The sequence below is a fragment of the Octopus sinensis genome, linkage group LG5, assembly GCF_006345805.1.
Source record: "Octopus sinensis linkage group LG5, ASM634580v1, whole genome shotgun sequence".
In the NCBI taxonomy this organism is placed as follows: Eukaryota; Metazoa; Mollusca; class Cephalopoda; order Octopoda; family Octopodidae; genus Octopus; species Octopus sinensis.
The window spans coordinates 108271923-108288970 of NC_043001.1; the positions used below are offsets into that span (position 1 = coordinate 108271923).

Below are 17048 nucleotides of genomic sequence, written 5' to 3' on the forward strand. Positions count from 1 at the left end.
AGAGTAATTAGGTCAGTATGTTTGATCTTTTGAATGGCAGGCAAAAATATTAATTTACTTGAGAGAGGAAATACAAGTGGACTGTGAAAACAGCCAAGCATTAAAGACATCTATCTTATTTTCCAGCACATGAGTCAAATTTTTCAGACAAAAATTTATAGCAAGAAAATGGTCTCTCTCTCTCTCTCTCTTATCCGCTCAGTCGAAGTCGACTCTCGGTTACTCGATAGATCAGTGTTCTCCAGCCAGTTCTATCCTGGGTCGCTTCTTTCAGATTGGCTATGGCCATTCCCATGTCACTCTTAATGGTGTCAAGCCAGCGGGTTCTTGGTCGGCCTCTTCCTTTCTTGCCACTGACCATTCCGAGCATGATGTCCTTCAGGGATTTTCTCCACATAATATGACCAAAATATGCCAATCTATGCTTGGTAATTCTAGCTTCCAGCGACAGTTTCGGCTTGATCTGGTTAAGAACTTCTCCATTGGTAAGCCTCGCTATCCATGGAATCCGTAAAAGTCTTCTCCAACACCAAAGCTCGAATGCTTTAATTCTCTTCTGGTAGGGCAACTTATATACCAAAACAACTTTGGAGGAACAAAAATTTCGTGTGTAAAGCAGTGGAATCAGAAAAGATAGTGATGTTGTTTTAACGCTACAGTATATGCTTACGCTATATATAGGCATGGTTGTGTGGTAAAAAGTTTGTTTCTCAACCATATGGTTCTAGGTTCAGTCCCATTGTGTGGTACTCTGGACAAGTGTCTTCTATAATAGCCTAAGGCCAACCAAAGCCATGTGAATGGATTTGGTAGACAGAAACTCAAAGGAGCCTGTCATAACTGTGTGTACGTGTGTCCTACCATCACTTGACAACTGGTGATGTTGTTTCTATGTTCCTGTAACTTAGCAGTTCAGCGAAAGAGTCTGATAAAACGAATCCCAGGCTTTAACACTTCATTTTATGCTGGTGCAGTCCACTCAGCTGTAAATGACTGGACCTGGGATAGACTGACATCCTATTCGGGTGAAATGTTGGCCTGCCCACCGAGCTGGCATTATTTCAAAGCTACAAGGTGAGGAAGCATATTATAACCAGTGGTGTATAAACACAACCAGTAGTCCAGTCAATAGTGATATATATATATATCACGTGACCGACCAGTTCATAGATGTAGTTACAATGTATTCGCATTGTTTTAGCCTTCAAATGACGCCACCCCGCTGGCTAAGCGAGCAGGCCAACAGAAGAAAGAGTGGGAGAAAGAGTGGTGAAATAGTACAGCAGGGATCACCACCCCCTGCTGGAGCCTCGTGGAGCTTTTAGGTGTTTTCGCTCAATAAACACTCACAACACCCGGTCCGGGAGTCGAAACCGTGATCCTACGACCGCGAGATCGCTGCTCTAACCACTGGGCCATTGCGCCTCCATATATATATATATATATATATATATATATATATATATATTAATCAATTAAATTAATATATATTAAATAAGGGTAGAAATGATATTAATCAATTAAAACCAGTGGCCTAGCATATTTTTAAAAAATCCGAAGAATAAAAATTTTTTTACATACAAAATTTAGAGGACTGATGACTAAAAAAATGGACAGCCTATATGCTAGATATAGACGTCAAAATCGCCATTTTCCACATAGAATGTGTTCTCAAGAAAAAAATTCGGCAAAAACCCAAAGTGTAAAAATAAGCAAGACAAATGAAAATACACGAAATATTTGTCTTGCTTATTTGTCTTGAGAACACATTCTTCGTGGAAAATGATGATTTGACGTCTATATCTAGCATATAGGTTGTCCACTTTTAGTGGTCATTCCTCTAAATTTTGTACATATATATATATAGTGTATATGTATACACATATAGGTGCGTGCGTGTGTGTGTGTGTGTGCATGCGCTTGTTATTCACTCACTGGGTATGTAAGAAGGGACAGTACTCTCAGACTTCGTAGATTCTCTAAGATCAGTGAGGTTGGTGCCGACTATTCTCTGCTGAAACTGTTGCAAGTGAACATCAACAGAGAGATGTCACAGGGACAATATTTTGGAAGGGAAACGCTGGGCGTAGATACAAACACGGGTGATGAGGGAGGGGAGAGATGAGTATGTCAGAGGTATTATAAGATTAACCAGCTCCAAGAAAGAAAGGTGATTATATACATTATTTACATTTGATGGATATTTGTCCTCATATTAAATCTTAGAGTGACACATCGTGACGTATATTGGCCATTTAAATATGGCTAACCCCTATTTGGGGCTACAAACTACAGTAGCATCCACCCTTAGGGGTTAGCCATATTTAAATGGCAAATATATATGTCCTCATATTGTTTGTTGTTAACACAACGTTTTGGCTGATATACCCTTCAGCCTTCATCAGGTGTCTTGGGGAAATTTCCAACCTGGGTTCTCATTCCTAAGGTATTTTTCGATGTTATTATCATTATTATTATTATTATTATTATTAAGGTCACTGCTTGGAATTGAACTCGGAATCATGGGGGATAGTAGCCAGCGCTCTTAACCACTACACCATATGCCCGAGGTTAAGAGCACAGGCTACTAACCCCACGATTCTGAGTTCGATTCCAAGCAGTGACCTTAATAATAATAATAATAATAATAATAACATCGAAAAATACCTTAGGAATGAGAACCCAGGTTGGAAATTTCCCCAAGACACCTGATGAAGGCTGAAGGGTATATCAGCCAAAATGTTGTGTTAACAACAAACAATATGAGGACATATATATTTGCCATTTATTTTGTAAAACCATTAAATGTTGGCTGCATAGAAAAATTCCACTGCTTTCAAAATGATTTAAAAGACATAATATTTGTGGTTTCCATTTACCAGGGAGTTAAAAGTTTATAGCTTCAGTAACAATGCCAAGCCATTCACATGATAACAAAATAGTTGTCTTCAAATTGGTAATTCTGCTGATGCTATTCCTCTACAGCTGATATTATCTCTTACTTTCTCAACTAAAATCCAATTTATGTTGTCTGGATTATAGATTAACCAATGAGGCAGAAAACAACTTCAAAAGTGAATAATATATTTTTGTTAACAAAAGACAAAATGGATGTAAGTTGTAAAATTTTTTTTTTGTAAGTTTTTAGCTTAGTCTTAATTTTGAGTTTCTTTTTAATTCGTAGCAGCTAATGTGCACATGAGAAGAGATTCCAGCTGATCTCAGAGATAGCGCCATTGTTACAATCTGAATGGAGACAAATTAGATTGTGGCACTTACAAAGGAATTTCATGCTTATCTGTTATTGGAAAAGTTCTGTCTAGAATCTAGTTCAACCAACCCAACATACCTATATTTTTACTAACCACAAGGGGCTAAACACAGAGGAGACAAACAAGGACAGACAAACGGATTAAGTCGATTACATCGACCCCAGTGCGTAACTGGTACTTAATTTATCGACCCCGAAAGGATGAAAGGCAAAGTCGACCTCAGCGGAATTTGAACTCAGAACGAAACAGCAGACGAAATACTGCTAAGCATTTCACCTGGCGTGCTAACAATTCTGCCAGCTCGCCGCCTTCAACCAACCCAACATACCATTAGAGACACACCATCATTGTCATCATCATTTATCCTGTTATCTTACAGAACAGTTAGCATGACTTCAATAGAAGACTTACAGAACAAACAAACAGTTACCAACACTTTTACCGATGCTTATGTAAGCTGCCCCACCCTACCCCCAATAAGTAGGGACCCAGTCCAATCACTCAAATACATGGAGAGATGGTGCAAAATATAGAGTTGCTTTACATATCTGGATAACTCAACTATTACAGAATGTTGACCCGATGATGAAATCCAGCAATGACGTCTTCATCTTCCTCTTCTTCCCTTCTTCATCTTCTTCTTCTTCGTCTTCTCATTTTTCATCATCTTCTTCTTCTTCTTCGTCTACTCATTTTTTATCATCACCTTCTTCTTCTTCTACTTCTCCTCCTCCTCCTCCTCCAAAGAGACCAGACATGACTGGTCAGTTACCAAACTTGTCAACCAAATACGTAAATGCTGCAGAGGTCATCACAACCACATGCAGACACACAGAACTTAAATCTGGTGGACAATCGTCTTTGAACCAAACAGATTGCCTACAGTCATAGCATCATCATAATCATGATCATAATAACCACTAGTGACAGTGGCAGTGATAGTAGTGCAGCTGCTGCTGCTGGTGTCTTCAGTATTGTAATTATGAGGATCATTGTCATCATCATCATCATCATCACTTTATTTCATAGCTAATCATGCTCATGATAATCGAAATTATCATCACAATTGTCATCGTCATCACTGTGGTGTTACACTGATCAATAGCTGCTTCTATCATGAACACTGGCACCATTATTACCATTGTCAATATTATCGCATCACCATAATTAATCTTATTAGCATCATAGCAATTATCATCACCATCATCATCATCAACACCATCATCATCATCATCATTCTGCTTGTCTTTAGTATCACCATCAACCTTAGCATCACCACCACCCCCATCATCATTATCAACAAGATTCTTGTTACCATGAATATCAGAACTGCCATCACCATCACTACCAACAAAATTCTAATCATCATCATCGCTAAGGACAACATCATTCTTGTTATCATCAGTATCTTCATCAGTGGCTCTAATGCCATCACAACCATCATCATTTATCACTGCCATCATCAGAACCGTCCTTCTTTTTAATTACCATTTTCCCAGTTATTCTTTGTGTTTTGGTATTAGACAAGCCCCATACACTGGGCTGCAGACAAACTGATGAACCAGTTGATTACACACAAGTCTCATTTCGTGTTCAAGAGAAAAATAACGAGCAAATCTCCATCAAAGAACAGCTTAATTCTTTAAAAACGAAATGTACGTTAGATTGTGAGATTCTTGTTAGACAATAAGTTAGGATGGTTATGTCTTTGATCACAGGATTCTAACAACAGCAACAACAGCTCGTAGTCTTAATCATTCTCTTTACAGCTTTTCTACTGAATTATTAATGGTATCTCTCAGCTTGGAATCATGCAGTGGTATTCTTTTCTACAGGTAAAGGTGAGTAAAGAGGAGAATCAACTGAAGGAGCTCTCAGTCTTAAAATCAAAACTAGTTTTGATTTTAAGAGTCCTAAATAGCGTGAGGCATTTACATGTAGTAATGCCCTTAATATAAAAGATACACACACATACACCAGCCCTAAATGTGAAGGATCTTCCTACATTCTTTCATTTCTCTCATTACACATGCCAGACAGTATTGATGCTAAGAAGAAAAGCAATCACATTTGCTCAGCGTTCAAATATACTGACCTGTATATCTGGAGGTTTCAAGTGAATTTTTTCAGCAAACTGAGACAGAGTATGCTGTGACTCAAGGATGAAATAATTGGCATTGTCCTGGTGATAGATGCTGTTGATGACATCAAGGATATTACTACAGAGGTGAACTGAGGTGGCCTGAAATTGGAGAAAGACATTTGTGAGTTATGAACTGCAGAGCACCAAATACAAAATAGAATATTGTCTGTGTGTGTGTGTGTGTGTGTGTTGTAAATCAGGTAATATAAGACGAATCAACTGCTGGAAGCATCACTGGATTAACCATTAAGCAAAATAAGCACGTGCTTAGGGCATCAGCACACAAAAAAAATCGCTTTAAATTTGTTAAAATAATATTTGGAATGCCTTATTTCTACAAAGTTTAGAAGCAGATGGGTTACATAAGATCAATTTTGTGGATCTGATTAAAGACTTTGCAATTAAAAAAGAGAAAGTTTTTCAAGTATAAACAAGAGCACCCAGAGAGTGCAAACCTCCTTCAAGTCAACACCAATGTCCTCTCAACGATTAGCCAGAGATTATTTTTAAAATGAGATTATCTGAAATAAACTCGACTGCTCTCACAAACGAGAATACTAAAAATCAACCCTAACCGCTCTCAAAAATTAAGTAAAAAAACATGAAAAATAGTACAGAATCCTTGTCCAGTACCGGATCGATCCCAAAATCTTATCAGTTCATGCCAGTCATGAGGCTGGATCTGGCTGGTTTGACCATAAAACAGGTAGAATATTTTGGCTGGATGATGATACGGCCAATTTAAATGCTGAAGAGTTAATCCACTTCAATCCACTTTCAGTGTAGTTAATAATTACAAGAGAGATATACCAGATAGCCAAAAGGGAGGCTGGGAGACAGGTATACATAGCCAAGGGTGAAGCAGAAAAGAAGAAGTTTGCCAATGTCCAGAGACGTGAGGACCGACCAAAGAACTGAAGTATTCTGGATTGCAAGACAATGTGCGAGAGAAAATTGTGATGTCACAGGAGAGAAATGTGTCCGCATGGATGATGGTGCACTTGCTTTTAATGATGTGGAAAAGAAAGAGGCTTGGAGGAACCATTATGAGAGACTGCTGAATGTGGAGAATGGGTGGGAGGAGGAGAGCCTGTCAAATGTTGATCGAGTAGAGGAACCAGCTATCCGAATAGACGCACCCTGGAAGATAAAGCAATTAAGGGTATGAAACCAGGAAAAGCCCCCAACCCATCAGGAATCACTGCTGAGATGCTTAAAACATCTGGTGGTGTGGGCTATGGCCTAGTCACCCTTATTGTAAACCAGGTAGTTCATGATAGAGTCATACCCAATGACTACCATAGCAGCATCATAGTCAACTGCTACAAGGGTAAAGGTGACGCTTTAGATAGAAATAACTACAGGGGTCTCAAACTGCTGGATCAGGTGATGAAGGTCATGGAGAGGGTCATAGCCGAACTAATTAGGGAGAGAGTCCGCTTAGATAAGCATGGCTGCAGTCAAATGACTCAAGCAAATAAAAGAATATTAGCCTCCTTTGTTTTTTTTTTCTTTAATAGCCTAATCACGGAAGCTTTCAGTATTTAACTCGTTCGCTACCATATTTTTGTTGAAGTAATATGCAGCCTTTGTTTTAATTAAAATTGAAAACAATAAAGAATTAAGCAAATTAATTTTGCCATTATTAAGCTGGTGTTTGACACATAAATTACCGTTGGATTGCTTTCAAACAAGGTTTATATCATAAAACCAGAGGCAGTCTCAGGTAGGTTGGCATCAAAAGGGTTAATGCTAATGCTAGAACACAGGAAACATGCTAGAAGCAGAGAAGAAAACCTGGAATCTTTTGGCACTGAGACCAAGCTTTTATTCGTCAAGCTGTGAAGTGATTCATCATTAAGTTTTGTAAAAATAATACGAATATTGAGTAAAAATAATATAACTGCTGTTTTATTACAAGTTAATTTTGATGAAAGTTCAAGGTCACCCTTTTTCCTTATAATCTTTGTTGTTTTGAATGGTTCATAGGTGTGTGCATGCATGAGCATCTGTGTGTGTGTGTGTGTGTGTGTATATATATATATATATATATATATATATATATACACACACATATATATATATATATATATATATATGCATATATATGACACACATGCAAACATGAATGTTTGTATGTATGTTTATATATATATATATATATATACATACATACATACATACATATACATACATACATACATATATATGTGTGTGTATATATATATATATGACACACATGCAAACATGAATGTTTGTATGTATGTTTATGTTTATATATATATATATATACATACATACTCACACATCAACATGTGTGTGTATGTGTGTGCATATAGAGTGGTACTTTTCTTCTCTTTATACACATATAATAGATTTATTTGGGACACTACCAGAATAGAATCTAAATACATGACCAAAACCAACGATAACAGTTTGGAATTGTTCCCATTAGTGACTAAGATAAATAAAGCAAGTATATGGTTTGGTAAGGGAATTTAAAGATGCTGTGTTTGAAGCACCAATGCAGGAATTATTCAGATTAAAGAAAGGATAATCAAACGGTGAGTCTGAACTGAGCCAACATCAATAGAAATTAATTGAAATTGCTTATGGAAAATGATTAGAAGTGGTTTAAGAAAAACCTACTTTGCTAAGTTATATATTCAGATTAGAAAATGAAGAAAGGAAAATTAATCAAGATCATAGGTGCAGGCATTGTTGTGTAGCAGAATCGTTAGCACGCCGGACAAAATGCTTAGCGGCATTTCGTCTAGCGTTACGTTCTGAGTTCAAATTCCACCGAGGTCGACTTTGCCTTTCATCCTTTCAAGGTGGATAAATTAAGTACCAGTTGCACACTGGGGTCGATGTAATCGACTTAATCCCTTTCTCTGTCTTTGTTTGTCTCCTCTATGTTTAGCTGCTTGTGGGCAATAAAGAAATAAGAAGCTTGCTTCCTAACCACATGGTCCTGGGTTCAGTCCCACTGTGTGGCACTTTGGGCAAGTGTCTTCTAGTATAGTTTCAGGCCGACCAAAGCTTTGTGAGTGGATTTGGTTGATTGAAACTGAAATAAACCCAGGTGTGTGTGTGTGACCACCGCTTGACAACCAGTGTTGGTGTGTTTATGTCCCTGCAACTTAGCAGTTTGGCAAAAGAGATCGACAGAATAAGTACCAGGATTAAAAGAAAAAAAGCAAAAGATATAAGTATTAAGATTGATTCATTCAACTAAAACTTCAAGGCAGTGCTCCAGCTTGGCCACAGTGTAATGACAGAAACAAGTCAAAAATAAAAAAAAAGATCTCTAAATGTTGTACTAAAGAAACGAAAATATGGGAATTAGACCAAAGACAAGAATCAATGAAATACAGAAAGTAGAACTTACAGACAAAAGGAAAAAGATAATGAAACCTTATAAAATATTTGGTAAAGAATGAATTCACAATCCAGTAACAATGGAAAACAAATAGAAATGGTTACAGAACACAAAGAAATCAAAAGACAGTTTTCTGTCTTAAAGAATCCATTGAATACCAAACAGAAACTGAAGTGGAACTCTTGTGGGAGAAATTGTGAAACACATGGAAAGCTAAGCTAAAAATAAAACTACAAAATGCCATCATTATAAGACAGCAAGAAAAGTCTCTAAATAACCAATGTCTGAAGAACTGGATAAGGTGAAAATAGATAAAGAATATAGCAGAACTTGTTGAGTTGAGAAATGCTTCACTGAAGGTTGAGGCTGAAGAATGAAAACCTTCCTAACAGAAATCATCAAAAGCATGAAGTGAAATATATTGGTTTCAAATTTTAGCACAAGGCATGCAAAAAATGGTGGCAGAGCAACCCTCACTATGGACTCAGCTGATAGCCAGATCCATCCTATATAGAATAACATTGATTTGGCATAAGTCCAGCAGTAAGCAATGCTCAGACCTTGAACTGATACAAGTGCAGAACAATTTCAAGACATGAATCTCAGACAAGCCTCACTACCAATGTTGTAGTGTCTGTAGTGTTCACTTTACATCAACAGTACCTCCAATAGCATTGCTGGGTCAGGAGGGGATTTCTTAAAGTTCTTCATAGTACCCAGACCAAAAGTTCTTTAGAATAGACTATCCAAATTGGTCCTAATCAACACCAAAAATCTCTACGAGAATGTCATCTCCCTTGCTGACCACAAACTTTCTATACAATGAATGGGTTGATGTGTCACTTGTCACACTGTCAAATAGGTACCAACCAGTGAGCATTTGTAAACATTCCAGATACCAAAAGCTCAATCTTAGTCATTGCATAATTCAAGACGGCATTTCCATCAAAGAGATGAGCTGCAAGAAAACATGCCTCCTATACAGCTACAATACATTCTCAGCCTTCAGGAATCCTTACAGCAGTAGATGGACCTTTTAACAAGTGGACCGTGTCCCTTTGACAAGAAGCTGAAAAGCAGATGTTCAAATGTAATCACATAAAATCTGGGGCCAGAAATAATAATAAATAACCTAGACAAGCCATCATTTCCAACAGGTCTGGCTTAAACAGGAATCTTAGCATCTTAGAAGAAAGATTAATCTAGTATCATGTGTCTTGGTAGGGTCATTACGCCAAGAATAATAAACACATGCACTGGTTCAATATCACTCCTTTATTGTTAGTCAATTAGCTAAATATCTAAACAACTAACTAATTGATTGTTTGTTTAATATGTTGGTTAAAGAATCAATCAAGTCTTTTGGCAGACTTTGAAGAGAGGGGGCATGTCATTGATGAGGTTGCGAAGAGCGATAAAAAGACTGACAAACAACCAATTGTTTAACAAACATATTAAACACATGATCAATTAGTTAGTTATGAAGAAGTGATACTGAATCAGTGTGTGTTTTTATTATTATTATTGGCGTAATGACCTTTCCACAACACAAGATTTGCTTCAACACGAGAATTTACATCAAGAATCTTGCAAACCAAATACAAAAACGAAATTAATCTAATAACTTATAACATTAAAAAGCATAGATTTGCCTCTCCAGGTGCCAACTTGTAAACCTATTGACATTTTCATGTTTAATGTCTATTCTTGTTACTACCATATGTTCCTTCAAGATCATGCCAAAACTATAATTCCCATGGGATTCAACTGTGTTATACTGATATAATCTGCCATATGATAATAAATAACCAATAATTATAAAAACAATTCTTAACATTGATCTGTAGAAGAAGAACAAGAAGAAAATACGGAAATATAAACAAAATGAAATCAATGAAGAAACTGATGAAATCTTTTAGGATATCTTCTTGGTTTCAGAGATTTTGCCAAATTAATTATTATAATTACTGTTTCAATGGAGGCAGAAGAAAGGAAAGTATTACATCCTAGATTCAAGAACCTGTAAATTTGATAGAAATTTCGAAAACATGCAAAGAGACATCGGAAATATGGCTGCTGAAATGATTCAAGAGGCTTGTTTATCAATTGTCATCGTTTAATGTCCATTTCCCATGCTGGCATGGGTTGGATGGTTTGACTAGGGACTGGCAAGCCAAGAGGCTGCCCCAGGCTCCAATCTGATCTGGCAATGTTTCTACAGCTGGATGCCCTTCCTATAATGCCAACCATTCTGAGAGTGTAGTGGATGCTTTTTACATGCCACCAACACAGGAGCCAGTCAGGTGACACTGGCATCAGTTACATTTGGATGGTGCTTTTTATGTGCCACAAGCATGGGAGCCAGTCAGGAGGCACTGGCATCGGTCACGTTCAGATGGTACTTTTTACGTACCACCAGCACAGGAGCCATTCGGGACGGTGGGTGGGAGAGGGTCTTGCATCGACCACATTCAGATGGTGCCTTTTTTTACATGTCACTGGCACAGTGATCCAGTCAGATGGCACTGGCATCAACCTTGGAGAATGAAAAGATTTTAGGGAGAAAATAGGACATGATATTCAAAGCTGTATATGATACAGCAGTATAACCCTAGGTGGGTCCTAATTGTAAAGACCTATGATCAGTACCTTCTCATTTTCTTTTGCATAAACTCCTTTAATGGTGTCCCTTTTTGAGAGAATGAGTGATATATGTATGACTAAGAGAGTGTGTGTGTGTGTGTTGGCAGTAATATAGGGTATTGGTGACAGATGCTGTTCACATGAGAGTAGAGGGCTTCCACTTCACTCACGGCTGGAGTGTCACAGTTGAACAAGGATTTGAGTTCTAACTGTACCAGGCTATCCTGCACTGCAGATTGGCACAAACCAGCAGGGTTTTAGTAGGGAGTTTATTTTAGTATGGAGATGAATGACAACCTCTCTGGTGCTGGTGCTATGAAAAAATGTACTCAGTAATCCCTGTAAAGTGATTGATGAATGAGCAGAGACAATATAGGGTTGAGATGATTGACAACTTCTCTCATGCTAAGAGAAAATGCCATCAGTACATTCTCTAAAATGGTTGGTAATAGGCATCCAGTCATAGAGACAAAGCCAGAAATGGAACAGGAGTGAATCATGCTTGTCTGTCCTGTCTGGAAGGGAGGTAACTCCAAATAACGATTGCACTGGGACAGCCTGCTCGAAATTTGACAAATATAAAATGATAAAATTCTTTTCTACCTTAGGCACAAGGGCCTGAAATTTTGGGGGAGGGCGCCAGTTGATTAGATCGATCTCAGTAGGGAACTGGTACTTAATTTTTCAACCCCGAAAGGATGAACGGCAAAGTCGAACTTGGCAGAATTTGAACTCAGAATGTAAAGACAGACGAAATACTTATTTCTTTACTACCCACAAGGGGCTAAACACAGAGAGGACAAACAAGGACAGACAAACGGATTAAGTCGATTACATCGACCCCAGTGCATAACTGGTACTTAATTTATCGACCCCAAAGGGATGAAAGGCAAAGTCGAACTTGGCAGAATTTGAACTCAGAATGTAAAGACGGACAAAATACTGCTAAGCATTTTGCCAGCATGCTAATGCTTGTGCCAGTTTGATGCCTTATAAAATGATAATATTAATGATGATACACACATATGCTCAGCTTCCATTTACCATATTTCCCTATGTTTTCCTCACAACATTTTCATCAGCTCAGGGTTATCTTAAACAGCATTTGCCAGAGGCACTAGGCAGAATGGGATTAAACCCAGAACCACACAGCTGCTGTGCCCATCAGTGTATGAATTGAGAGAGATTTGGTTCCTATTTTTAACTGAATGAGCAACCACTAACGAGCTGTCTTGGTGATTCAAAATAATTATAAGGAGAGCTGAACAATTCATGGGTAAATGCCTTCCATTGTATGAAGAATCTTTCTCCTCACATGCATCATTCTTTCACTGGCAGAATGTTCAGGAGAATCTAAAGGAAAATGAAAAACAGAAGTGGAGGTTTAAATAGATAAATGATATTTACCTTAAGAAATACTGATTGGAGGACCTGGAAAGCTTGGATATTTCTCACACTAACACCTGCAAAGAAAATACAAGATTTCAATATTAGAAAATGAAAATGGCATGAAATGGCAAATAAGGAAATTTTACCCACAGAAGTTATTTTGATTATTATCAGAATCCTCATCAATTAACAGCCACTTCCTATGCTCACATGGGTCAGACTGAATTTCTTGAGGCAGATTTTTTTTTACAGCTGGATGCCCTTCATGTCACCAACACTTGCCTGTTTCCAAATAACTTAATATTCCCCAAACCCAAACATGTTTTCATAGATTTTTATTTTAAATAATTTTATATTAGACCAAAGACAACTCTGACTGAGTAGACCTACGAACAAAGTTGTTATAGCCACCTCATTTTGCTCATTTTGTGTATACACACAAACATATATATTGTGTTGTGTCTGGGGTGATTCATTCTCTTTTGGTGCCTCATTATTTAACACACTCACCGGTAAAGCTTCCACTCATTTACTTATTTTTCTAAAGTTCTAATTCCGTCTTGCAACCTTTTCAATAGTCGTTGACTCTGTCCATTATCTGAGCTGCATTCTTTTTGTTTGTTTGTGTGCATGTGTGTGGGTCAGTGTGTTTGTGTATACACATGCATGTATGTATGTATATGTGTGTGCATATGTATATATGTATGTTTGTGTATATGTATGCATTTGTATATATGTATGAATTCTGCATATTTATGTGTTTGTGTGTTTTTGTGTATGCACGTGTGTGTGTGTGTGTGCCTCTGCCTCCTTATGTGTGAGTGTGTGTATGGGTTTTTGTGACTATGTACTGTGTCTGTATGTGTGGATTTGTGTATCCATATGTGTCTTACAAGATTCTTTATGTGAGTTCGTGTATTGAAGCATATTTTGTTGTGTCTGGAGAGAGTCATTCTCAAATCCAAAAACGAAATATATATATACATATACTTTATTATTAAAGCTGCAAAAACATCACGAAAAAGTCTGCTACTCAGACTCAAATACTGAAGGTAGTCATCATCATCATCATGTTAAACAATGATGATGATGATGATGATGACTCTACCTTCAGTATTTGAGTACTATTTTTCCCCACCTTGTCTCACATTTACGTGCTTCCTCTGGTGTATATATATATAGGGATACTTTGATGTAATATGTCTTTTCTTTAAAAGGCAGAAGTGTCTGAGTTCAGAGAATTAGCTGCTATTTCTAAAAAATTAAGTGATCAGAGACAGGCACCTTCATTGAGCTGTATAATGTTGTTGTTATTATTTAGACTCAGAACAACCCTAAACGAGGAGACAGAGGCAGCAGTGGTAGTGGTGGTGGTTGTTAAAGAGGATCCAAATCTCAACATTTCTCTTTTTATTTTCAACACGAGAATTTGGGGGAAATTTGGTTGCTATTTCTAACAGGAAAAGCAACAACATGCAAACCCTGTCATTGGTTGGAGTGGAAATATATGTTGCTAATAGAAGTGGTGATGCAATTTGTGAAACAATTACAACTATTCTGGGCTGGTTGTAAATATACACGAGGTCAATGCAATAACACAAACACCAATGGAAACTAATGTTATTCATACAAAATATTTTTAATTAGGTTCTTACTGATTATGTTCGAGATGAATGAATGGAATGCATCAGCTGGTGGATGTAGTATTGACTGTGCAACTAGCTGCATGTTATTAGTGTGTGTGTGTGTGTGTGTGTGGTGTGAAGCTTGTTTCCCGACCACATGGTTCCAGGTTCAGTCCCACTGCATGGCATCTTGGACAAGAGCCTTCTATTGTAGCCTCAGGTCAATCAAAGTCTTCTGAGTGGATGCAGGAAATAGAAACTGAAAGAAACCTCTTGTGCAAGTGTATGTCTATGTGTCCCACCACTGCCTGACAACCAGTGTTGGGGTGTAACTTAGTGGGTCAGCAAAAGAGACTGATAGAATAAATACTAGGGTTCATAAAAACTAAGTATTTGGTGGGGTGGCGTGGGGGCTATTCCTTTGAATAAAAAATGGCATTCTTCAAGGCAGCAGTGCCCCAGAATGGCAGCAGTCTAATGACTAAAACAAATAAAAGGTAAGAGACTGTAATTAATGGTGTTGTTATGCCTGAATTAGTGATTAGTGAATTTTTTGTTATGATTGAATATGGTGGCAATCACCATCATCATCATCAGCAGCAATATGGTTCCTCAAAAATTCTGGGTTGGTGTTTGGTGTGTTGGAAGACGAATTGGTAGTGAGGCATCCCTTAACTTTTAGTTAAACTAACTTAGTTATCATTAAGCTAGTATTAGGAACATAAATTGCAACTAAGCTTTGGTGGAAGATTTTAATTCAAAACTTATGAAGACAAAACATTTGTACTACAGAGCCAGAGGCAGTTTCAACCGGATTGTACCGAAAGGGTTAAAAATATCATGGTGACTTTAACCCTTTCGTTATCATATTTATTTTGAGATGCTCTGTGTTTCTTTCAATTAATTTTAAATATAAGAAAGAATTTAGTAAAATAACTTAGTTGTCATTCAGCTAGTGTTAGGAACATTAATTGTGACTAAGGTTTGGTGGAAGATTTTAATTCAAAACTTATAAAAACAAGACATTTGTACTCAAAGCCAGAACCGGTTTCAGTCGGGTTGGTAACGAAAGGATTAATAATTGTTTCTCTATCATATATTTTAACCCCTTTGTGATCATATTTCTGCTGAGAAGCTCTAATCCCTTTCAATTAATTTTTAAAATAACAAGGAATTTAGTAAAATAACTTAGTTATCATTAAGCTAGTGTTAGGAAGATAAATTGTGACTAAGGTTTGGTGGAAGATTTTAATTCAAAACTTACGGAAACAAGACACTTGTACTCAGGGCCAGAGGTGGTTTCAGCCAGGTTGGTAACAAAAGGGTTAATAAGGACAAAGTTATCTTAATAAATTTTTCATTATTCCCCAAACTGACTGAAACAAAATGTGTGTATTTCAACAGAAAAATGGTAACATAAGGGTTCAACCTACCTTTCCCAGTGGCTTGTGGAACAGTGAATCCTGGCATTAGAAACAGTGAACCAGTGCTGGCTTGGCCAGGTTTTAATTCGACAAACCCACATGTGGTTAACGAGCCAACAAGAAGCACAAGATTTCGGAGGGCTTGTTGACTGTCTTCACCCGGACTTAATTCTAATCTGAAACACAAGAAATTAATAAAGAAATACAAATTAATACAGGTAAAAAAAAAACAAAAAAAACATTAAATTAGACAAGTCATCATCTTCTCTCTGCCCTTGTCCTTTTACATTCAAATTGAACCACCAACACTACCACCACTGCCACTACTGCCACCCCCACCTCTACCACTACTACCCTAACCACTGCCACCACTCCACCACCACCATCAAGGTTGGGGACTGAAAGAATGGAGAATCCTTAGCATGCCAGACAAATGGCATTTTTGTCCCTCTTTAAGTTCATGTCTTGTCAAGGTCATCTTGGCCCTTTATCCTTTCAGAGCCAAAAAAATAAGTACCTGCTGAGCACTGGTATAAATTCTAATCGACTTACCTCACTTACACCAAAATTTCGGCCACCTAAGCCATCACTGGACAGTCCAATGACGGCTTAGCTAACCATCAATATTATTCTTGGTAATACATACATATACATACATATATATATATATATAAAATAATAATAATATTAGGGAATAAATCCAAACTTACAGGGAAAAATCAGATTTAGGATTAAATCCAATTTTATAGTATAAATATATTATATTATATTATATTATATTATATTAAATTAGAGATAAAACCACTATTGGGCAAATCAAACAGTGAAAAACATAAGCCAATACATAAAATTAATTTAATTTATATTATTTTAAATATATATCAAAAGTATTATAAGTTTAATAATAAATAAAGAGTAAAACACTACGATCGTTTCATGGCTGTACCAATTCGAATAACAATAATTTAAATTCAATTAATAATTCGAGTTATGGTTACAGTCAATCTTCAGGTTAATTGAAATATTAAAAAAAATAATCAGAAATATTTAAACAATATTTTTAAGATATAAATAATATAATAACATAAGGGACTAAAGCCATCTGAATATGGCTAGGGACAGGGCAGGGTGGTGGGGGTGTTACTGTTGCATTTAGCCCCAGGCGAACAT

General features: G+C 37.0%; 1 protein-coding gene across 2 annotated transcripts in view; it reads right to left on the reverse strand.

Moving 5' to 3' along the window:
* Positions 1–17048, reverse strand: part of LOC115211582 (WD repeat and FYVE domain-containing protein 3) — a 302189-nt gene that overhangs the window by 86083 nt on the left and 199058 nt on the right. For both annotated transcript variants that reach the window (XM_029780140.2, XM_036502991.1), the window contains 3 exons: positions 15888–16054; positions 12848–12903; positions 5368–5514 (listed from right to left, as the gene is read on the reverse strand). In XM_029780140.2, the coding sequence (XP_029636000.1) occupies positions 5368–5514; positions 12848–12903; positions 15888–16054 (370 nt within the window). The remainder of the gene's footprint in view (positions 1–5367; positions 5515–12847; positions 12904–15887; positions 16055–17048) is intronic.